The 25,284-nt window shown below is 36.4% G+C and overlaps 1 protein-coding gene and 1 pseudogene across 1 annotated transcript in view; one reads left to right on the forward strand and one right to left on the reverse strand.

Moving 5' to 3' along the window:
• MCPH1 (microcephalin 1) overlaps window positions 1–25,284 on the reverse strand; it is a 320,845-nt gene that overhangs the window by 207,450 nt on the left and 88,111 nt on the right. Inside the window, 1 exon segment of the mRNA XM_037812573.1 lies at window positions 1,184–1,221. Within this exon segment, the coding sequence (XP_037668501.1) occupies window positions 1,184–1,221 (38 nt within the window).
• On the forward strand, window positions 9,839–10,429 carry LOC119516301 (annotated as a pseudogene).

The following is a 25,284-nucleotide window of genomic DNA, read 5'->3' on the forward strand; positions in this document are numbered from 1 at the left end:
AAGCTGAATGGGTTAAGACCTAGGCCCCCACTACTACTTCAATCAGAGAATCTGTGCTTATTGGGGTTACAGAAAATATTTAGGGAAAAAGGACAAAAAAAAATGAAAAAAGAAAGACAGAAGTGAAAACTAAGCTAGACATCCTTCAGAACACCTTATTTCTGAATACCTATGATTCCCTCCATTCCAACTCTGGTAGCTGCTGGCTATTTGATGAATGTACTATCAAGAAGTGTTTTTTCAAAACATGGTTAATTGATATGCCTTTAGAACTTCCAGGTCTTGTTCTTAACTTCAGACAAGAAGTGTATGTGGGGAAAAAAGAAAAAGAGAATTTGGCCTAAATGCAAAGTTTTATTTTTAAATCTCTGATGAAGAAAATAACAAGTTATTAATGGTTTTTATTTGGGGAAAAATTTTTAAAATATGACACCCATATTCAATATTCTGGTTTAGACTATTTGGAATGTTCAAAATATTTTATAATGCATTTACAAATATTTTGAGTAAATTATTTTTAACTATATAAGTAGTGGTGTTTGAATTATTAAATTCTTTAATTTCATGCCCTGGGCAGGAAAAGAACCCTGCTACAGAAAACATCCTAAAATGTACTCGTTTTGCAGCGTATTATTCATTGAAATGTCCCAATGTTTTGATGAATGCCTTAAAATCTAAAACAAATATATGATTGATATAAAAATATGGTTTTCCTCTTTAAACAAGAATTTAAAAATCTGTTACAAAGAATATGGAACTGTATTTTTGTTGGATGTTCTTCATTGTGTTAAGTGTTTAAGGAAGACGATAAGAGCATGCCAGCAAGCTATTAACCCTTCCAAAAATATACAGACAGCTGCTTTAATACTGTTGCAGAAAGCTTTCTACCAAATTGCTTTAAGGGCAATGTTTCAGCCAGTATCATTCCATTTTCTGAGAGGGGGGTGGAAAATTCAGTGAGCAAAAGGAATAGCTAAATACTGTAAAATGTTTTCAGTGCTAAATTGTTCACAGTTAACCATCTTTTTATTTTCAATGATCTTCTAACTCAAATATTAATTATATAAATAACAGTGACATAGTATAGGTCTACAAATTGCCTTTAAGTATAGAATTATAATATATGAAAAAAAGGCTAAAATTTTACACTGAATAGAAAGTTATCAAAACAACTAGTACTTACTCAGATGGCATGCTTGTCATGACTAATGTTCTTGTTGGCTAGAGATTTCAAAAGAGAAGGAACAAAAAACAGTCAAATATATAAAAATATTTTTACCCACAGAAATCAACTTTAATACGCTTTTTGGAAAGTTACATCATTTAAAAATAAACATTTAAGCATATATCAAAGAAAAAGGCTTTATATTTCTGGAAAAAAATAACCAAAGAGAAACTCAGATACCATCCCAAAACCTATCCAAAATAATAGGGAACATGAGGTAGAAGAGCAAGAAATGTTTCGCTCTAGAAGTCCATTCTACTCTTTATCTAGTGGACCTCTAAATTTGTCAATATCTTACATAGGCTTTAAAGGAAGGAGAGGATAAGAAAGACATTTTGGCAGGTTTAGAACCATTTTCCCTAAGGCCACTAAATAACCATATTCCCATTTTAGACACATATATACAATAATGCTTGTGCTTCTGTGGTATGGGTCAAGCAAATACCTTAACCCCTTAAACTTAGAAGCCTAGATAATGAAATTGCTTATTTGTTGTACTGACATCAGCTATTAATTGGAATTGTAAATTTTTTTCTAAGAAAGGTTTTTAAATACTTTTTTACTTACATAAGAAATGCATGCTGACTGCAAAAATATTGAAATGCTATAGTAATACATAATTAGAAATGTTAATTTCCCCAGCCAGAAATGACTATTGTTTAACAATTTGGTATTCTTTCTCTGGTAGTGTGCATATAGAGAATTTCTTTTTTTAGAAAATATATTTAATTAGGAATTTAATTAGGAATAAACCTCATGTCATTTATCTGAAAACTGAAATAAATGAATAGTTATTGTGCATTTCCATGAAAAATTATTTGGCTATCCTTTCTTATTTCAGAGACTATGTAGTAATTTTTCACTATAGTTTTTTTTTTCTTCATTCCTGAAAAAGTATACTACAGGATTTTTTTTTTAATTTGGTTTTTTTTGGGGGGTGGTGGTGGATAAAATTCATATAACATAAAATTAACCATTTTAAAGTGAACAATTCAGTGGCATTTAGTACATTCACAATCCTGTACAATCACCACCTATATTTAGTTCCAAAACATTTTCATCATCCCAAAAGGAAACCCCATATCCATTAAGCATTTATTCCCCATTTTTCCTTCCTCCTGTGCCCTGTCAACCACCAATCTGCTTTCTGTCTCTCTGGATTTTTATCTATTCTAGATATTTCATATAAATGGCGTCATACAATATGTGAGCATTTGTGTCTAGCTTCTTTTACTTAACATGCTTTCAAGGTTCATCCATATTGTAGCATGTATCCTTTTACAGCTGAATATCATTCCACTTTATGTATATTCCACAATTTGTTTATCCATTTATCCACGGATGAACATCTGGACTGTTTCCACCTTTTGGCTTTTGTGTGAATCAACGCTGCTATGAACATGCATGTACATGTATTAGTTTGGTATCTATTTTCAGTTCCTTTGGATATATATCTAGAAGTGGAAATGGTGGAGCATAAGGTAATTCTATTTTTAACTTTTTGAGAATATTTAGTTTTTTAAATAAAAATGGATTCACATTACTCAAATAGTTTTGTAACTCACATGAGCTACTTAAAATGCAACCAACTGGATAGTACAAAAATTTACCATTACACACTCATTCATGTCTTGAATAGTCTTGTGAAATAAATGAGAATGAGGAAAAGGCATTCAAGGGCTTTCAGGTTGACAAAAACGATGTTGTTGAAAGATCATGTGTACATTTAAGGTATGTGCGGGGGAGGTGGAGAAAGGAAATTGAAGAGGAAATATGAATAAAAAAGATATTCAAAGGCAGAACTCAGAGGAGTGATAGACAGCTATCTAATAGATAGCTGCTACCCCTGTCTTTTTCATTATCCCTCCAAAATATTCTATTATTAGCTCTTATCTATTTCTGATACCAGGAGGGGAATAACTACAGTGTAACTTCTTGGGTTAAGTCTGGAGACTAGGTCTTTTTGTGGGAGTCTTCTAATCATCAAAACAAAAACAAAAACAAAACAAAACAAAAACCTAATCTTGCTTTTTGATGTCACCCTTGAATGAAAAACTATGCAGGTCCAGTGATATGACCAGCCCTGAATTAAATCCAAGAAAAGTCCATTTCACTGCATCCACTTTTTCTTCTGAGGAACAATGAAGCCCATAGGGTTTCATCTGTGGGAAGTACCCCATCTCTAGGATCAAGGGGTAAAAACGAAAGGGAAAATGAAACTCTTTTGACTACTACTTGATGTCTACAATGATAAGATTCTGCTTTAACAGTCTCGAGTTTCACATTTATTCCAATTATTTCAGTCACTCTCTAACTTAGTCCTCAGACCTCTTTTCTTCTTTACTTACACTTACTCCCGAGGTGATCTCTCATGCAACTCTGTGGCTTTAAATACAATCCACATACTGGCAATTCCCAATTCCATATTTCTAGCATAGAACTCTTCCCTAACCTCCAGATCCCAATTTTCTTCTACCTATTTGACATCTCCATTTGGAGGTCTAATTATAAGGTTCTTAAATTTAACATGCCCAAAACTAAACTACTGATCTTTCCCCTCAAACCTATTCCTTCCAAAGCTTAATATTAGTTCATGGAAGCTCTGTTGTTGCTCAGGTCAAAAGCATTTTAATCATCAAGTCTTCATTTTTCCCTCACACTCCACATTCAATCCACTGACATTTCCTGTCAACTCAACCTTCCAAGTAAACACACTCTCATCACTTTTTACCACCTCCACTCCTAACATCCCATCAACTTTCACATGAATCACTGTAAAAGCCCCATCTCTTTGCTAAAAGCCTTGAGACTTCAATCAATGCTCAGTTCAGAAGCCAGAATCATCCTATTAAAACATAAATTAGATCAAGTCTCTTCTTTGCTCAAAGACTCCAGTGGATTCACATCTCCCACTGTGTTAAAAGCCAGATGCCCATGTTCCCTTTCTGACTTCATCTCCTACTATTCTCTCTCTTACCCAGACTATTCCAGTCATTGTCCTTGAAAATGATAAGATACTCCCAGCCCAGAGCCATTCTGCTTTTAATGTTCTTTTCCCAGATATCTACATGGTTCACTTTCTGTATCCTTTAGGTCTTCAGTTCAAGTTATCTTCTTAGGGAGATTGTTTCTTGCCATCTATCTAAAACTGCAGCCCTATACCAATATATCCTATCACTATTCCATTTTAAATGTTTCTTCTTAGCGTTTATCATGCCATATATTGTATCTATTTATCTTGTTTATTGTCTATCTCTGCTCCTCTCTCACAAATAGAATATAAGCTCCATGAGGGCAGGAACTTCTATTTGCTTTACCACTTGATCTCTAACATCTAAAACAGTGTGTGACAGACAACAAGCATTCAAAAAATATTTACCAAATATTTATTTTAAACAGATAAACAGAAAATGGGAAACAAGTCCTGATATGTGTATATGTATACTTTTGGGGATATTAATTACAGTACGTATTAGGTAGTCAATAAATATTTATGGTAAAATGATGATGACCTCTCAAAATGCTTATACTGAAAAAGTGTCTGTCAAACTCTGCGAATCTGCCTCATCTAAAGTTCTGCAGAAATAGGCTATCAATTTTCTTTCATGACTCACTGGAGTAAGTGGGCTTTAACTCTTGAACAGTCAATCTATATACTGCCCAAAGACCTATGAGCTTGGCTAAAAATATTTGACCATTGTGAACAATGGTGAATAATTGAACCATATACCTTTCCTTGGGGATGTGAGAAATGTAGCATGTTGGGATAACAAACAGAAGCAGAAAGACATATAAATATGTAGAGCTACAATAATAGCAGCACTAGAACAGAAATCAATGGGCAAGTTTTCAAAGAAATTACTACTAGAGTTCTTACTGAATTAGCAGAGCAGCCTTCAGACTACGTGAAATATGTATGCCTGTGTCTTGAAGACACACTTATATTGTTATCACTTATAATCCTATTTTAAACTCCTAATGACCAAAAATCCTAATAATGTACTTATGGTAACAGAGTTATGTTGTTTTTTTGCAACTAGAAACTAACTAAAAAGTGCTTAAACAGCTATAATCTGTGTAGACTTGGATTTCTTTGGGACTCTAATTTTCTTTCTTACTGAACACACCCAGAGTACCAGATTCTGAGGCCCTAAGGCAATACATAGCACAAGGAGGCAGAAGTAAAATACCCTTCTCTTTAATGTTTATTTTAAAGAGAGAGAGAGAAAAAAAAACATGTTTAATATCAATGTGAAATAAATAACAAGCAGGATTGGCAATTCAGAGAACAAGAAAAGGTCAAAACTGAATGGCTTGCTTACACAGGGTTTGAACAAAAGTCAGAAATTCCAGTATTTATTGCATATTTTATCTATATGGAGTTTTATTTTGTAAAGATTAAAGCATTTTCCAAGTAGAAATATTCATCTAATGAGAACAAATTTCTTGGGAGTAGAATTGTCCTGATGATAATTTGGTTGTCCTTGAGTCAGGAATTCTCACATTAATTGCCCTACCATCTATTTTTATCTTATCTATTAATATTAGTTAAGCAAGGAGAAACATGAACAGGACCTCTATCAGAGTCTGGGTGAAAGAAGGATTAGATGATTTCAAGTGAACCAGAGACTTGATTGTACCCCCCATCCTAGGCTGATGGAAAGAACTGTTTTTATAAGGAAACTCAAAACCCAAAATAGAAGTCTAAATAGAAAGAAAAAATACACAGAAGGCAAGAAAATAATTCAAACAAAAAATTATTGTCCTTCTATATCCCTCTGACTTGCATATGTCTGATAAGGAATCTAGAAGACTAAAATTTCATTTGGTTGGTCCAGTTATAGAACCTAAAAAAAGACATGTATTCCCTAGAGTATGTTATCAAGTGCCAAAATAGATAGCGCATGTTAGGACTGGTATGTCAAAAGGATGCTGGTCTGAAATATAGTAATGAAATGAAAAGAGGAGTCTACAGAAAGAGTAAGCATATCATGCCCTGTTTATCTGATAAGATTGGAATTAGAAAATATATCCAGGATGACTGTTTTGATTAATCAAGGAAGTTCCTAGGATGACATATATTTATATGTAAAACTTACTTGGAAATTAAGGAAAAAAAAACCCACAAAAACTGAGATGGTTGATAGCTAGAGAGACAGATACTTGATAAAATATACACAGCAAAAAGGTAATTGAGGAATCAAGGCTATAGGGAAAAATTATGAAATACTTTTAAATTTTATTAGAAAATGTCTCATGTAATTTAGGATCTCACAGCTTTATTGAGCAATTCATGACTGGGCAGGATCCCATTCAGAAAGTAGAAGGGAGCTCCACTGAGAGGATGGAAGGTAAAGTTCACATAGGTGAACGTGGAAGCAAGTGAGGAAATGTTCTGATCGGCTGACATTAAGTTTCAATTTTTCATGGAGGTGCTGATATTACAAAGTAGGGAGCAGATATACATTGATTGGTATGATCACTGTCTACTGTGATAAAGTATCTCTACCAGAGAGGACCTAAACTAGTTTTATTACCAAGTGTTGCTTATCAGCAACCTGCGGGTCAATTTCTTTTGTCTTCTGGAAAAGCTCTTTTCAGAAAGGGGTTTTCTCCAGGCAGTGCCCCAATGCAGCTGGCCATTTTATTTAACTAATAGAACAAAAATTACTGGGTTTCTTCAATGGAAAATTAGGCATTGTTTACCATACATGCCATCAGGTTTGTCTGCTTCTGTAGGGTATGTGCCTTTCATAGATTTTGAGGCATTTTACAACTCTGTAAGTGGTAAAAACTGATATTAGTACAAAGAACACCATAAAGTTTATCAAAAACCTCCATAGCAACTGCAAAGACTGCTGAGTAACTCAATCCAAATCAGTTCTGATTTCAACTACCTGGAGTTCGGCCAGATCCCACAGGGCAATCCCCTAGAAGATGGTCCTGCAGGCACCAGTCACAAGTTCAGGGCCCAGGGCACCTGTATATTTGACCAAATTCAGTGGTTCCCAACACCCCCTTAATTTCAACAACTCACTAAAATGTAAGTGCTATACTTATGATTATAGTTTTGTTACAGTAAAACGATACAAATAAGAAGAAGCAAAAAAAAAAAAAAAAAAAAAGAGAGAGATGCTTAAGGTGAGATCTAAGGAAGATCTCAAACACAAGCTTCTATATCCTCTCCACATGGAGTTAGAATATGTAACCCTCCCAGCACAGTGATGTGTGATGCATTTTCTCAATCATAGAAGCCCATCTTGGCTTTGAGGATCTCATTATGTAGGCATGATCAGTAGACTCAGCATCCATGTGGTTGAGCTCAATCTGCAGGCCATCTCCACCAGAAGGCCAGGGAAATTGGCTGGTATGATGTGACTCAAAGTTACAGCTTCCTAATCCCATGTTTGGTCTTTCTGTTGGAGCCAGTGCCCACCCTAAAGGTGTGGTTGGCCCCTCCCTGTGATTCATTAGCATATGAACTTCAGGTATGGCCCTGGGCCCACAAGAAGCAGCTCCTATCACAGGAAATTGCTAAGATTCAGAGGTTCCTTCGACAGGAACTGAGGAACAAGACCACCTAAGTTTTTCATTATACTTCAGTACTTGTCCAAAGAAATAAAACTCTGTCCACTGAAAGTCCAGTTGACTTCTCTCCCCTACAGGGGAAAATGCCAGCTCTATTAATGAAGGCATTACAGGATTCCTAATGGTCTATAAATGTGTCGCTCTTTAGATTCTCCTTTGAACAGGTGTTAACCTTTCTGGTTTCCTCATTAATCAATGAGTTAAATAAAATTTTTGACATTCATTTTGTATTAGTAAGACAGTCACAATTGTACCCTTTAAAAAAAATCCTACTTTTCTCTGTGAAATAGAATTTAGGCTCTTTAGTTGAAATTATCAGTGTCAGTTTGTCTCAGGCTATAAAAGGGAATACTGAAGGGAAAAATTTGCAAAATGAATTACATATGGGTTACTTTATGAAACCTAAGTCAGAAACAAACCTACAAAGTGTGTTAACATTTTATCAAAGTGTGCTCAATTGGTGGCTTTACTTATTTGCCTTACTAATTAATATCTTTGCTTATGATATGAAAAGTTATTCTTTACTTTCTGTATACTTTGCTAAGATAGCAAAGAGACTGAGAAATGTGGACAGAGACTGCATTTCCAGCCCTGGGTCTAAAAATCCTCTCCCCACCCTTGAGGGAAGCAGCAGTGGTAGCCATTTCCTTGCCATAGGGATGGCTGGAGTACTGGGTCAGCTGAGGGAGTACTCTGCCACAGGTGTAGCCCTGCATTGAGCCAGACTGTGACCAGCAAAGTAAGGGCATAGGAATCCCACAGTTTCAACTCAACTGTATGCACCCCATGCTTGGAGGCAAAGCAGCCTCTGAGGACGATTAAGTTACCGAACAGTGCCATCTACTGGACAGTCCAGAAAGTGCAAGGGAAACAGAGCACCACTGGAAGCCAACAGATCTGTATTACCACACACAGTGAACTTGCTGGGGTGCCCAGTGCCTACCTCCCATCCCTGTGGCAGGCCATGGTGGGTGCTTGATTTTGGGGGAAAACTGGGGTGCGAGTGGGGGATGCAGAGCCATTCTGATAACTGGCCAGTGAGAGAAACAAAGAAATAAAGAGATCAAAGAAAACCAACAAGAAAACCCAAGGGAAAGGAGAGAAAACAATATCCAGAATAAACTAATCAAGAGAATCAGACGCCTAGACAGAAAAAGTCATGAGCCACATCAGGAAACATGAAGATGGCCCAGTCAAAGGAACAAACTAACATCTCAAGTGAGATTCAAGAAGTGAAACAACTAATTAAAGATGTTCAAACACATCTAAATTGAATCAACCAGTTGAAAGGAAATGTGACAAGAGATAAATGATATAAAGACAATACCGGGTGCCCATAAGGAAGAATTTGTAAGCTTGAAAAAACAAATGGTAGAACTTATGGGCATGAAAGGAACAATAGAAGAGATGAAAAGCACAATGGAGACATGTAACAGCAGACTTGGAGAGGCAGAAGAAAGGACTTCTGAACTAGAAGAAATGACATCTGAAATCCTACACATGAAAGAACAGATAGGGAAGACAACGGAAAAATATGAGCAGGGGCTCAGGGAACCAAAGGACAACATGAAGCACATGAATACACATGTGATAGGTGTCCCAGAAGGAGAAGAGAAGGGAAAAGGGGCAGAAAGAATAATAGAGGAAATAATAACTGAAAATTTCCCAACTCTTATGAAAGAAATAAAATTACAGGTCTAAGAAGCACAGCGTACCCCAAACAGAACTGATCCAAATAGATCCAGTCCAAGACACTTACTGCTCAGCCTGTCAAAAGTCAAAGGCAAAGAGAGAAATCTGAAAGCAGCAAGAGAAAAGCAATCCATCACATACAAGGGAAGCTCAATAAGACTAAGTGCAGATTTCTCTGTAGAAACCATGGAGGCGAGAAGGCAGTGGTATGATATATTCAAAATACTGAAAGAGAAAAATTGCCAACCAAGAATCCTATATTTGGCTAAACTGTCCTTCAAAAACAAGGGAGAGCTTCCTCTTCCTGTAAACTGTGCGAGGTGATCTCTGAAAATGGCTCGCTACTCACTTGACCCTGAAAACCCCACAAAATCATGCAAATCAAGAGGTTCAAATCTTTGTGTTCACTTTAAGAACACCCAAGAAACTGCTCGGGCCATCAAGGGTATGCATATTTGAAAAGCCACCAAGTATCTGAAAGACGTCACTTTACAGAAGCAGTATGTGCCATTCCGTTGTTACAACGATGGTGTTGGTAGGTGTGCCCAGGCCAAACAGTGGGGCTGGATGCAGGGTCGATGGCCCAAAAAGAATGCTGAATTTTGTTGCACATGCTTAAAACCGCAGAAAGTAATGCTGAACTTAAGGGTTTAGATGTAGATTCTCTGGTCATTGAGCACATCCAGATGAACAAAGCCCCCAAGATGCACCGCCGGAGTTACAGAGCTCATGGTCGGATTAACCCATACATGAGTTCCCCCTGCCACACTGAGATGATCCTTACTGAGAAAGAACAGATTGTTCCTAAACCAGAAGAAAAGGTTGCACAGAAGAAAAAGATATCCCAGAAGAAACTGAAGAAACAAAAACTTATGGCTCAGGAATAAATTCATCATAAATTAAATGCAAATTAAAGCAGAATGTTGGTTGGCTTATTAAATTTGTTAAATATTAAAAAAAATCAGGGAGAGTTTAAAATATTTACAGATAAACAGACACTGAAAGAGTTCATGAACAGGAGACCTCCTTTACAAGAAATACTAAAGGGAGTGCTACAGACAGATAGGAAAAGACAGGAGAAAGAGGTTTGGAGAAGAGTGCAGAAATGAAGACAACAGGAGACAGAAAGAGGGTAAAGATCAGGCATTTGATGCTGAAGGAGTACAGCAAGAGGACTGATTGTATAGATCCCGAAATGGATGGCACAACACTAGGTGACGGTAACACAATACTGTAGGTACACTGAACAAAGATGACTGTGAGCACGGTTGAAAGAGGAAGGTTAGGGGCATGCAGGACTCCAGAAGGAAAGATAGAAGATAAATACTGGGACAGTATAACAGTGAAACCTAGAGTGGTCAATGATTGTAATTAAATATACAAATATAAGAATGTTTTTACATGAGGGAGAACAAATGAATGTCTACTTTGTGAGGTGTTGAAAATGAGATGGTACTGGGGAAAAAACACAATCAATGCAAACTAGAGTCTATAGTTAAGAGTAACATTGTAATTTGCTTCCATTAATTGCAACAAAGGCAATATACCAAAACTAAATGTCTATAAGAGGGGGATGTAAGGGAGGGGTATGGGATTTTTGGTGTTGGTATTTGTTCCAGTTTGCTAATGCTGCCTTATGCAAAATACCAGAAATGGATTGGCTTTTATAAAGAGGGTTTATTTGGTTACAAAGTTACAGTCTTAAGGCCATAAAATATCCAAGGTAAGGCATTGACAAAGGGTACCTTCACTGGGGAAAGGTCATTGGCATCCGAAAAACCTCTGTTAGCTGGGAAGACATGTGGCTGGTGTCTGCTTGTTCCCAGGCTGTGTTTCAAAATGGTGTTCTCCAAAATGTCAGTGTGAGCTTCTTAGGGCAAACTCTGGGCTAGTACCTCCAAAACATCTGCAAAACTCTGCTTTCAACAGCTGTCTTCAAAATGTCTCTATAAGTTGCAGCTCCTCTCTCAGTTCCTGTGCATTCTTCAAAATGTCTGGGCCTGTGTGGCTCTTTTTAAAGTACTCCAGTGATCCAATTAACACCTGCTCTGAATAGGCAGGGTAACACCTCCATGGAAATTATCCAATCAAACTTTTCACTTGATTGAGTCACACCTCCATGGAAACACTCAACCAAAGGATTCCAATCTAATCAACACTAAATGCATCTGCCCCCACAAGACTGCATCAAAGAACATGGAGTTTGGGGGCATAATACATTCAAACTGGCTCAGTGTTGTTGTCTGATCTTTATTGTATTTTATTTTAATTTTATTTTTTCTTTTGTTGCTTTTTAGTTGTTATTTTTTCTTTCTTTTTCTTTTCTTTTTTCATTTTTCTCCTTTCCCACTTTCTGTGTGGAAGAAATGGAAATGTCCTCCTATAGATAGTGGTGGTGAATGCATAACTATGTGATTAGACCAGGAACTTTTTGATTGTTCACTTAGGAGGGAATATACGGTATGTGAATAAAATTTTTTAAAAATAAACAGAGGGATACAAGTGCTGAAGAAAATGTGGAGAAAGGGATGTATCTAATCAATGGTGGTGGTGAAGTAGAATGGTATAGCCCATATGTAGGGCAGTGTGGTGGTTCCACAGGAAGCTAAGAATGGGGCTGCCGTATGGTCCTTTAACTCCATTATTGGATACAGAGGAACATGAATGGACATTAGCACAGTGGGCATCATGGTGCCAGTATTCACAATTCGCAGTGGATGGAGGTGGCTTAAGGGGACATTGTCTGATGAACAGAATGGCAAACTGTGGTGTATACATACGATGGAATATTGAGCTGCTACAAGAAGGAATGAAGTTGTGAGATATGCAACTGGGTGACTGGACCTTGGGGCGGTATGCTGAGTGAAATAAACCAGAAAGGAAAAGACAAACATTATAATGCCTCACTAATATGGACTAATATAATGTGCAAACTCTGAGAATTGAATCTGAGAGCACCGATTATCAGGGGAAGCCTTATTGCAAAAGTTCCTAGATTGTAAACTCTTACAGCAGTTACATCTTTTCCTGAGTTGTAATGGCTATTTCTAAATTATGAGATGCTGAGCTCTTTGTGTATAACTTGGTCAGTCCCTGGAACTGTGTGACACCTGAGACTCAGAGCCAGAGTCTGGCAGCTAGGAGTGTCAGCATTACCCCATACAGCAAATGTTAAAGAGTGTGAAAAAGAGATCAGACTTCAAGTAGCAATATGAATGAAACAGACTTTGTTTGGACTAAGGTAAATCAAAATAAACGGTAAAGGATGATAGTGACAGTGTTTTAAAATCTCAACCTCTGTGTGAGACCAAAGAAAGAGATGTCTATTAGGTGTAAAATCTATATTTTTTGTAAAACACTGTATAATTTAACTTGTAAGGTCAGTTTATTCAAACACCATAATTACATGGAACTTTGAATAGGGAGTGAAATCTGCATGGTTAGTACACTTTAGTGTGAAGCCCCGATACATCCCAGGGTAATCTGGGCAGATAATAAAAATGTATTTGCAAAGTCACCTTGAGGGACTGGGGGAAAATGTGGAAATATTAAACTTCCCCATCTGGGGAATTACTTATATTCTCACAAGCACTGGAGACTACCAATTTAGAAAGCCAAGCCCTCAGTCTTGAGGCTTTCCCTTACGAAGTTCAATACTGCAAAGGAGAGGCTAAGCCTACTTAAAATTGTGCCTAAGAGTCACCCCCAGAGATCCTCTTTCATTGCTCAGATGTGGCCTCTCTCTCTCTAAGCCAACTTGTCAGGTAAACTCATTGCAGTCCCTACTACATGGGACATGACTCCCAGGAGTGTAAATCTCCCCGGCAACATGGGACATGACTCACAGGGATGAGCTTGGCTCTGGCATCGTGGGATCAAGAAAGCCTTCTTGGATCAATAGGGGGAAGAGAAATGAAACAAAATAAAGTTTCAGTGGCTGAGAGATTTCAATTGGAGCCAAGAGGGCCTTCTGGAGGTTATTCATATGCATTATATAGATAACATTTTTAGCTCTTAGTGTATTGGTGTGGCTTGAAGGAAATGTCTGAAACTGATAAACTGCAACCCAGTAGCTTTTATTCTTGAAGACGATTACATAACTATATAGCTTACACCGTGTGTTCTAGTTTGCTAATGCTGCTGGAATGCAAAACACCAGAAACGGACTGGCTTTTATAAAGGGGGTTTATTTGGTTACACAGTTACAGCCTTAAGGCCATAAAATGTCCAAGGTAATGCATGAACAATCAGGTACCTTCACTGGAAGATGGCCAATGGCTCTGGAAAACCTCTGTTAGCTGGGAAGGCACGTGGCTGGCGTCTGCTCCGGAGTTCTAGTTTCAAAATGGCTTTCTCCCAGGATGCTCCTCTCTAGGCTTCAGCTCCTCAAAATGTCACTCTTAGTTGCACTTGGGGTATTTGTCCTCTTCTAGCTTCTCCGGAGCAAGAGTCTGCTTTCAATAGCCGTCTTCAAACTCTCTCTCATCTGCAGCTCCTGTGCTTTCTTCAGTGTCTCTCTTGGCTGTAGCTCCTCTTCAGAATGTCACTCACAGCTGCACTGAGTTCCTTCTGTCTGTCAGCTCATTTATATGGCTCCAGTGATTTCATTTATACCCACCCTAAATGGGTGGGGCAACACCTCCATGGAAATTATCCGATCAGAGTCATCACAGTTGGGTGGGGCACATCTCCATGGAAACTCTCAAAGAATTACAATCTAATTAACACTGATAGGTCTGCCCACACAAGATTACATCAAAGATAATGGCATTTGGGGGGACATAATACATTCAAACTGCCACACTGTGTGACTGAGTGATTGTGAAAACCTTGTGGCTCCCACTCCCTTTATCCAATTTATAGACAGATGAGTAGAAAAATGAGGACAAAAAGTAAATGAATAATAGGGAGTGATGGGGGGTATGGGATGTTTTGTGTGCTCTTTTTTATTTTAATTTTTATTCTTATCTTTTTTTGTGGTAATGAAAATGTTAAAAAATTGTGATGAATACACAAATATTTAATGGTTCTGTGAACAAACTGTACACCATGGATGACTGTACAGTTTATGAATGTATCTCATTAAAATTGAATTTAAAGAAGACAAAACAATACAATACAATACAAAACAGGAGACTATTTTTCCCGGTGGCAGCGGGTCAGGAGAGTGCAGTCAGCATTCCACCATTCCACAGAGAAAGAGGAGTGCTAAAATGGAGGGTGGGGGGAGGCTTATAGACGTTTGTGACAGTGGAGTTTCTTGCCAGATTTGGTAACAACAAGGTCTCCCGAGATTTGGTTATTAACAGTGATTAGGGGAGGGAAGTTTTAATGTGTTCCTCTCCAGGTGGGGAACGGCCTGTTGCTTCATGTAGGCAGTTGCGTGTATTTCAGTAATGGAGGAGGGAGGGCCCTCATAGTTACCATCTATGTCTATTTTTAAATGTTTTATTGTCACTGACTCAATAGGTAATCCAATATTATTTCTCAGGCACTCATGATTCTCTCTTATTGAATTGTCCAAACCTCCTCTGATAACTTTTCCGACTTTTCCTTTCTCTAAATTGGATACTAAATATAGAAAAGATAAAACTTTGAGCGTATCTTTTACACCTAAAATTATCTTTGAGATTTCCCAAAGACCTCTGAAAATCACAAAGATATTTTTCTTTCATTTACAAAAAGGGAGGTACTACAAATAATTATATTAGATATGTCTCTATTGTAAAAATTAAGGAAAGAATTGTGAAATCAGAAGAGTGACTCAGACTATCCTAGGTTAAAATTAGATAGGCAAAATGTAAATATTTCAGAAATTATATGCTTTATGGATAATCCCTGATACTGTTAATGACTTTGCTATCCATAATATGTTTTTACCTTCAGGGAAAACACTGATCAAAACTCTTACTTAATATTTCCATTGAGCTTTTTTATATTTAGCAGAGTCCTGGTGTACTTTGCTGGTATTAGACAACAACAATATAGTGTTACCAGTCGTAATTTCAGTTATTTAAAATTTTAAGTTGGTTACTGTCTTACTTCTATAATTTGAATCTAGCATGTTCTAGGCCAGTAGTTTTTAATTGGTGATGCACATCAGACTTATCTACACATTTTTATTAAGCTATAGATGTCCAGCACCTAGTCCAGGCTTATTGAATCTTTTTATTTGATATTCTGGTACATCCTTAGTATACTCTGTCTATTGTATCTCAGGATTAATATGCCATGTCTCAAGATGTTTATCCTCTATAAATTTGCATTGATCCTTTTGCTAAGTAAAATAAAATTGCTGCCTACAATGGGCATTGCCCAGAGGGACCCCTTTCCAAGAAGGGCTTTTCTAGAAGACAAAAACAACTGACCTGGAGGAGTTTTCTGAGAAAAGTTAACACATCCTACAGAAGTGCAGAAGTGGTGATAAAACTAGTTTTGGTCCAGCAGAGAGAAGCATACCATGCTAATCAATGTACATCTGTTCTTCACTTTGTAAGATTGCACCTCCCACCTCCCACCCCCACCCCACTTTGTAAAATGGAAACTTAAATGTCAGCCTATCAGAACATTTCCTCAAAGCCTCTGTGTTTGCCCTTTATGAGTTTCCCCTCTCCACTCCCTAGATAGAGTTCCCTTCTTTCTGAACAGGAAGCTGCCTGACTCATGAATTGCTCAATAAAGCTGTGAGATCCTAGACTGCATGAAGTTTTAAACACTTTTGCAAATAAATCTTTTTGTTTTTTATGAATCAGTTAACATTTACTTATTTCTTTGAAAATGGGCTTAATCATTGTCCTTAAAGAATTTTGTCTATTTTTTCTTTTGTAATGGTTTTATTATTTTGTTTTGCTTGCCACACAAACACACAAATTTCCTTGTCAGTAGCACTTCCTTGTTATGAACTCTTCTTAGACATTTCACATGTGCAAATTATCAGTGGTAAACCACCCATGCCATTTTAAGCCTACAGACAGTTTTGTTTTCCCCTGATGCTTGCCTAAAAGCTTTATAATCAGCTACAGACCAGAGTTTGTGTCTTCAACAAATGGGGACTATTTCCATGGAAAAGGAAGGTACCAGGTAATTCAAACTACTGATGCTTCAAAGAACTGTACTAGGTACAACCTTCTGAAGGTATGGCTTAGACAACTTTCAGGTCACATAACTGGGCAGAGTCAGGATTTCCAGAACTCTTTTTAATCTGCAAGTGGACAGCTTTATGAGACTACTAACTTAATATCCAGCATAACAAGAATTAATTACATAGAACTAAATAAATTGTTCAGGAAAATGTTATTCTATTTACTAATTTGGAATATTATTGATGGTATTTAAATGTTTTCTATATAAAAGTCCTTTCTTTTTCTTCTTAAACTATCGGTAATTCATAAAAATATAGTAGACACTGCTTTTGTGAACTGAAATAAAATATTTTAAAAGGGTATCTAATTGCAAATGACCCCCTCAAAATCTGGAAACTCTTATTAAGTCTCTCACTTCTCCTGGCATATAGTTATTTGTATAGTTTTAAAATAAGATCTCCTTCTACCAGTACATAACTGGAAAAATTGATTATGCAACCAAGCTCATTTAATCAGGTATGACAAGCCACTTTAAGGAACTAAAATTGACTTTAATTTTGGAGCCAATGCCTACAATATCCCCCCAGGAAAGCAGGCCTGGAACCTAGTTTACAAAGTCCCAGCCTTATAGTTGCTAAGGAAGGTTACTTCTCAAAAGGCTAGGAACTTAAGGATATTTTGGAGACCTTAAGAAGAGAGAAATCCAGCCAAATTTATAGGTGCTCCAAGTAAAAAGTCTGGTGGAAAGAGTTTGTTGGGTTGGTTTCTAAGCCTTGGGATAGCAAATAATAGAGGGTTTTAAAAGTCCAATCTGAAATTCCTTATGAAAAAGAGAAGTTAATTTTATAACTGTTCTATACAGTATGGCTCTAGATTTTACAGAGCATACTTAAGAAGGCCTAGAAACACTATGCTGCCACTCTGTAAATACTAAGGCAACAAATAATATGACCAGCCTTATTTTGTAATCAAGAGTAACCTTTCTTTGATTATTTTGATTACAAGGGAGAGAGACTGTAGGTGAAAACTGTTAAGATTTTTAAATAGGACAAAAGAAATGTTTGTGCCTTTCTTGTTTTTTTTTTTAAGTAATTTTCACCTAGGTAAATTGGGGTAAACTGATAGAACCGCAAATAATTCTTGTCCATAGTGCAAGATCTGCCCAGTGTAGGTTCAACTGACTTCTCTCCCCAACTGTGAGAGAAGCCAGTCTTGACCTATTCATTAAAGTCATTTCAGCTTTCCTAATGGTCTGTCAACTTGTTAACTCTTTTTGGATTCTCCTTTGAACAAAATATAACACCCTTCTGGTTCCCTCAATTAATCAAGTTAAACAAATCTTTGACACTTACTCATTTTACATTAGTAAGATGGCCAAGATAGTAATTTTCTAAAAAAAACAACAACCAACCAAAAAAACTGCCCTTTATCAAGGTGGTGGCTATATGGGTGTTCACTGTATAATTGTTTCTATTTTTCTCTATGTTTGAAAATTTTTATAAAAAATATGTTATCCAAGTGCATATTTTATTTAATTAGCAAAACATGACAACTATTGCAAAAAAACAACTCAAAGGGTAAAGTTATTACATTTAATCTTTATAGCACATAAAGCAGAGCTGCATTCAACAAGCTTTGTTGAGTGAAATAAAATTTCCATATATGAAAGTTAGTGTATTTTTAATCATCTTAGAATGCTACCACTAGTGGAAAATACCCTAAATATCTTGTAACAATCAATTATACAAAGAAAATACATGAAGTATGAGAAATAGAACCAATGGCTCGTGGACCCAGAACAAGACTGCATTTCAGGGAATCTTTTTGCAGTTTACTTGTTAGTGATTTTATATTTGACAGGTAAGTTGGCCATTCCTTATCTCATGTGTCTCATCTAAGAAATGAGACACTGAATTACTCCCAGTGTGCTACATGATTAATAATTCTGTTGAAAGTAAATATTGATACCAGCAGTTTTGTTAATTATAATCTTCACAGAATATAATTATGTGAAAATATAATCCATTTCTTAACCTAGACATTTATCTCTGTAAACTTGCTTCTGTGTCACATTTCACTGATGGTTAACAAAAATGCTGAGAGAGTATGGCCACTTTAATCTCGTTCATGATGACAACTGCTTTAGTTCCTTTGTTATTAAAACAAGTACTTTGCAATGGGTTGGCTTAAACAAGAATTTATTGGCTCATAATTTTAATTGCTCTGACTATCCTTAGTTGTTGGGTTTTCTGTCACATGGCAATGCACATGTCATGTCTTCTCCTTTTTCTTCTGGGTCCCTTTGGCTTTCGACTTCTTGCTTCCTATGGCTTTCTTGCTATCTAGCTGGATTTCATTTCACTTATAAAGGATGCCAGTAATAGGATTAAGCCTCATCCTAAGTGAGTTGGGCCACACCTTAATGAAGTAACCTCATTAAAAGGTCCTACTTAAAATAGGCTCACACCCACAGGAATGGATTAAGTTTAAGAACATGTTTTTCTTGGGTACATAGCTGAAAACCACCATAGTAACCAACCCCTCCCCTACCATGAAATCTATACTGTAAGGTGATTTTCATATCATGGTTTACAAACCTAATGAGAATCAGTAAACCTCTTTAATATTATTGGAAAAGTCCAACACTTATTAGGACCAACCATATTAGGTGTTGAAAAATCAAAAAGTCCTTTACAATCAAGACCTGAATTTACCTATTCAATAACCTGCATTCCCATTTTATGAAAAGTTTATTCTCTATGACAATATTGAACTTTACCTGAGCTCTGTGCTCCCAGAAGAGTGCTGATTAAGAAATCGCCATACCCTTTTATGTTCTGAGAAAAGGCTAACACAGAAAGACCACTCTGCTCTCACAAATTCTGAGGTAAGATCCACCACCATTCTTTCCTCAATAACTCAGACAAGAACATCTCTATCCTTAATCATGATTCTGTTAAGACTTGCTAATGACTCCCTTGTTCATATGCCTTTATAAAACTCAGGGACCCTTCCTTTCCTTTGAGACATTCTTCATTAATGAACATCCTTCTTAATACAAAAGTCTTAATAAAATCAACTCCTTAGTTGCGTGGTGCAGCTTGTCTTTCACGGATTTGGTGCCATGACTCACCTTCAGATCCCCATCTCCTCATCCAGGTAACCAGGGCTCTCAGGATTTCTTTGTGCTCCATCCTGACTGCCAATCTAGGGATATAACATTGAGTTCACCTCTTGATCCTGTGTTCCAGACATTTGTTTGTTGGTAGCATGGTATGAAGTCGGTTTTGATTCTTTTTTGAGTACTCCCTTGGTTTGTTACCAGCTTCTTTTTGTTTCATGGTCTGACCATTTGATGATCTCTGTAAATGGACTGATGGTTTATAGAACTCGTGTCTTTGTTTGGTAAAGATGACAGAAAATCTAATGACAGAGAAAAAATACTAGTTTTTTCTGTGTGGCTATTTTTTATTTTGAGCTCAAATCAATTAAGAAGTTCATGTCTCTGGGAAGTAGATATCTGGACTGGTGAATTTTGTATTTCTGCATTTATGTCTGGACCATGACTGAAATGTCAGAATTGAAGCTACAAGCTCTCTGTGGCAATGTGCATGTTTACATGTCTGTAATTCAGAAAGGCTGAATTACTTGCATTGTGTATGTAAGAAGCTAGGAAAACTAGATTACAAAATCCCTTAAAGGAGCTATATTCTGACTGTCTTAGAAATAAATAAGTACTTATAAATTGATATTCCTAAAATTCCAAAAAATTAAGGAGACTGAACTCCATATAATATTTTCAAATGAGCTAAAAAAAAGTTTTCTATAGAAACTAACTCAACTGTTTTAAGAATTTAAGTTCACATCATTTAGGTAAATTATTGCAAAGGAGATTAGCCAAATATTTTGGTTTAATAAAAATAGCTATATTTTCTCTGAATTATCAGTGCTAAGTATAATAAAAGCATTTCTTTTCCTTCTACTTTGGTATGTTTTTCCTAAACTTATACAGATTTACTGATCAATAAGCTAGGATGACTTCTACTTAATGTTTAAGGTCATGAAGAAGGGAAATTTGTGTTTAATCTGATTGTTTTATACTTTAACAACCTATTTCAACAATGTGTGAAACATAATTTTTCTTATTTGACATTTCACTATAAATGAGTTGAATGGTTAGTTATTAACAATCATAAAAGATGCTTAGCTTCTTTAGGTTAAATTTCCCTGGATAAAATGTTATTAATAGATAAATGTTCTGAACCTACTCTAGACTTATTGATTCTCTTGATATTTTTGATATTCTCTTGTATTCTAACTGTATGGTTGGTATATTCATGGTATATTGTATCTAGTTATCATATTATATGTGAAGCTTTTTTTCCTGTAAAGAGAATGTTCTTCCATTTTTATAAATTATATGTAATATCCACTGTTCTTTGAAACAGGGCTAATCATTATATTTATAAATATTCTGCCTAAAACTCTTTTGGATTGACTTTGTTTTGCATGCCACAATCAATTTTCCTCGTAAGTTGCAATATTCTTGTAATGAACTCTCATCAGATCTTTTACTTTTGAAAATAATCAGCAATAAGTTAACCAAAGCCATTTAAAATCTTTTGTCATTTACAGATTTTTGTTTTACTCTGATGTTTCCCTGAAAACACTTGCAAGAGCTATAGGCCAGTGATATGTCTTCAACAAAGGACTGTCTTAGAACCTTTTGGAAAAGGACTATGCCAGATGCTTTGGGGCACAGGCTTCTGAGGGCATCATTTAAATGACTTTCAGACCATATCAGTGAATTGAGTCAAGATTTCCAGAACCCTAATGGAGAAGCAGATGGATTCATGAGACTGCTAACCCAAGATCAAGCAGAATGAAGAATTAATTACATAAGGCTGAATTAATTATTGAAAGATGACTGTGGTTTTTGACTGGAATATTATTGATGTTTTAATGTTCTATTTTTTTGGATATGTAAGGAAGCCTTTTCTCTTCTTATGCTATCTATAACTTACAACAATTTAGTAGACCATCTGTCTGTAAACAGAAACAAAACATTTGTAAAAGTTACTCTTATTTTATTCTCTCTGTCTGACCCCTGTAGAAATAAGAAACTTTTACTGAATGTTCTTTTTCATAGGTTCAAAAAGAATCTTTGTTACCAGGACAAAATTGAAAACACTGGTTCTGCAACCAAGGCCTTGCCTGGAATTTCATATTTGAGAATGAAGCTCATTTAATCAGATATGATCAGACTTTCTAAAAGAACTAAGGTAGACTTTATGAGTCAAAGTTTGTAAAGCCCTCATGGGAAAACTGGCCTGGTACCTGTTCCTAAAGATAATTAAAGAAGGTTACTTCTTGGCAGGTCCAAGAATGTTAGGATATTATGGGGACCTCAGTAGAAAGGAACTCACCCAAATTTATAAATACCGCATGTGAAATCTGACAGCAAATTCTTGGCTTGGCTTCCCAGTCTCAAGAGGCTTTTAAACATACAATCTATGATTCCTTATGAAAACTTCCCACAAATTAAACTTAAGGCCTATATGGTAAATTACCATACTTGCTGTACCTATGTAAATAAATCTTCTGAGACCAGCCTTATTTTGAGTTCAAGATTAATCTTTCTTTGAGATAATCTTTCATTAATAGAGAAGGACTGTAGAAAAAATGTTGTGTTTCAGTGACAAGCTACATCTGTAGTAAACTTTTCCGGTTATCAGATTCTAGTCCCATTCATTGTCATTGAGCTATTTTGTACTTCTTTGTATGTTGCAGGTAACTGATGGATATAAAAACTATTATGATGGCTAAAGATTCAGTTCACTTCCTTTCCTCCTATGAAAAAACCTGCTTTGTACCTACCTGCAAATTGGAATGGATACTGTTACCTTGACTGAATTGTCAATCTTTACCACGTTTTCAATTCTTCCAGTTTCCTTCAATATCTAGCTACAACCCTTCAAAGTAATATTTGCAATTTTTCTGCCTACCTGACTGATTCAACTTCTCCAAGAACTAAGACCTAACTCTCCAGATCCCTATCGGGACCTTACATTACCTTGTTGCTGCTTCTTTTCCCGAGGATCTGAAGATGCCCTGAGAGCTAAAGCCCTATGTAGTGATTTAAAGCTGTATATACCCCAGAAAATTATGTTCTTAAAGCTAATCCATTCCTGTGGGTTTAAACCTATTGTAATTAGGACCTTTTAATGAGGTTACTTCAGTTAAGCATGGCCCAGAGTAGGTCTTAATCCTCTTACTGGAGTTCTTTGTAAGAGTATGAAAAGCAGATGAAGAGAGAGAAAGCCATGGAAGCAAGAAGCTGGAATCAACAAAACCCAGAAGAGAAGGGAGAGACCAACAGATGCCACCATGTGCCTTGTTAGATGGCAGAGGAACTGAGATCACAGGCAGCCAGTTGGTCTTTGGGAAGAAAGCATCTACTTGACAATGCTTTGATTTGGACATTTTTCTCAGCCTCAAAACTGTAAATTTGTAAGCTAATAAATTCCCACTATTTAAGCCAACACAATTCATGGTATCTGTTTTGAGCAGCCTAGCAAACTGAAACAACCTACAACTTAATATATGCCTCGCAGGACTGCTACCTCAGCAAAACATGCATGGGCTTGGAATTCTCCCTAAGCAAGCCACTGTCTGAGCAACTAAGAAAGCCAGCAAAATGCTCAGATCATGCATGACTTTAATCAAGACTGTGAGAGATAGTCAAGACATCGCCATCATCCTACCTAAAAGGGCATCAAGAAACCCCATGAGCAATGCTTCCATTCGTGGAAGCCACTGGACTGGTTACCTTCAGGGTTCAACTCCTGGATCTCTACTTTAATACAATTTTTTATGTTAATATTTCCCTTCATCTTTTAGGAACCCCTCTTTAAGATCCCTGATCTTCAAGTCCCTAAAACAACTGACCTTTCCCACTGTCTCTCAACAGATTGTTCAACTGGTTTTGTAGGAAAACACGGACAAGAATCCTCAAAAGACTATTTCTTAGTCCCTACTTCACCTCACTCAAAACTTTTGCTTGCCTCTGAGTTGCTTAGTGAGGAATGATCTTTGTTTTGAACAAAAAGTGGGACTGACAATTTTGAACTTGAGCCCTGTGCTCCTGGAAAACAGTGTTGGTTAAGAACCACCTCCCCCATACTATCTGTGTTCCAAAATACCCCCATTCTTTTGTATTCCAAGAAAAGGCTAACCCTAAAGGACCAACCTGCTCTCTAGATTCCAAGACCCACAACCACCCTTTTTCAATCACTCAGATAAGACCATCCTTGCTCTCCATTCCCATAAGACTTACTAGTGACTCCCTCGTTTAACTGACTCTATAAAACCCCAGGGCACTTCCTTTTCTTTGAGAATTCCTCATTAATGAATGAATATTCTCCTTATTACAACAGTCTAAAGATTGTCATCTCTTCACTTGTGAAGTACATTTGTTTTTCACAACTACTATAGTTTTGCTTTAAATGCTTAGGAATAGAGTTTTGATAAAAGGTATTAATACCCAAGAAGCAACTGGTTCATTAGATCTTTTACTAAAACCTTGTAAGTTTAATGGAATAAATTAATTTCAAATTTTACTTTCTTTGGTCAATTTTGAGCAAAAAGTGATAAAAAGATGAGGAAGCCCTTGAATAATTAATAGGAACTGGAGTCACTCAATCCATAAGAAAAAAAATTGTCATATACTAAACATTTGTTTAGTCATTAAATATTGAACGAGCCAGGACAAAATACCAAGCACAAACGAGTCACTAAGGGCACAAAGACAGGATCCCTACCCTCAAAAGAAGCTCACAGTATTCTGAGGGTGGCAGACCTTTTAACAAATAATTATAATCCAATAAAATCATGGTAGGGGGAATCTTTTGAGCAGATGTGAAAGTGGCTCCTCTAGAATCTGAGAGTGGTTAGATGTCACTTAGGAGGTTCACATCACAAAATCTGCAATCTGCCTGAAGGCAGCTAAGGAGAAAAGTTTCAGGAAAAGTTGTGGCAAGACGGGAGGTGAGGTGAAAAGATATAATAAACTACTGAAGAAGCCTGGATAATAAAGGGTGGAGGTCAGCACCAAGGCTATGGCAATGAAGATAAAAGAAGATGTTGAATTTAACATAAATAGGAGCTAGAATAAATGAAATTTGATGTGGGAAGTTAGTGAAACTTCAAGGATGGCTCCCAGGTTTCTAATGATTGATTACAGGAACACAGGAGGGTGAGGTGAGTGAGTGAATGTGTGAGTGGAGAGAGAATAAATACGAATATTTGGGGAGAAACATAAAGGTATCAGCTTAGAATATGTTGTCTTCAACAACTTATTTTTAGAAGATTATGAAGGATTATGCAATTAGCAATGAATACCTTTTGTTTGCATTCAACATAAGACAAAAAGTCCAGAAGTTTGGCAATACACTTTTTAAAAAAGCTGAAATACTTAAACTGTAGGAGTCTTCCTCACAAACAGATTTTTAGAGAAAGAGTAAGACAAGTCACTTTGGAATGGTATGAGTTGACAGAAGGGAAGATAGATTTTTCTTAATTCTTACCATGATGGTAAAAATGATATTCCTTGGTCTGTCTATGTTTTATAACAATACCATTGATCATTTTCTTATATTGGAGATGACACAGTTAAGAACTCTACTTACATTTTCTACT

Source organism: Choloepus didactylus, chromosome 20 (genome assembly GCF_015220235.1).
Source record: "Choloepus didactylus isolate mChoDid1 chromosome 20, mChoDid1.pri, whole genome shotgun sequence".
Lineage (NCBI taxonomy): Eukaryota > Metazoa > Chordata > Mammalia > Pilosa > Megalonychidae > Choloepus > Choloepus didactylus.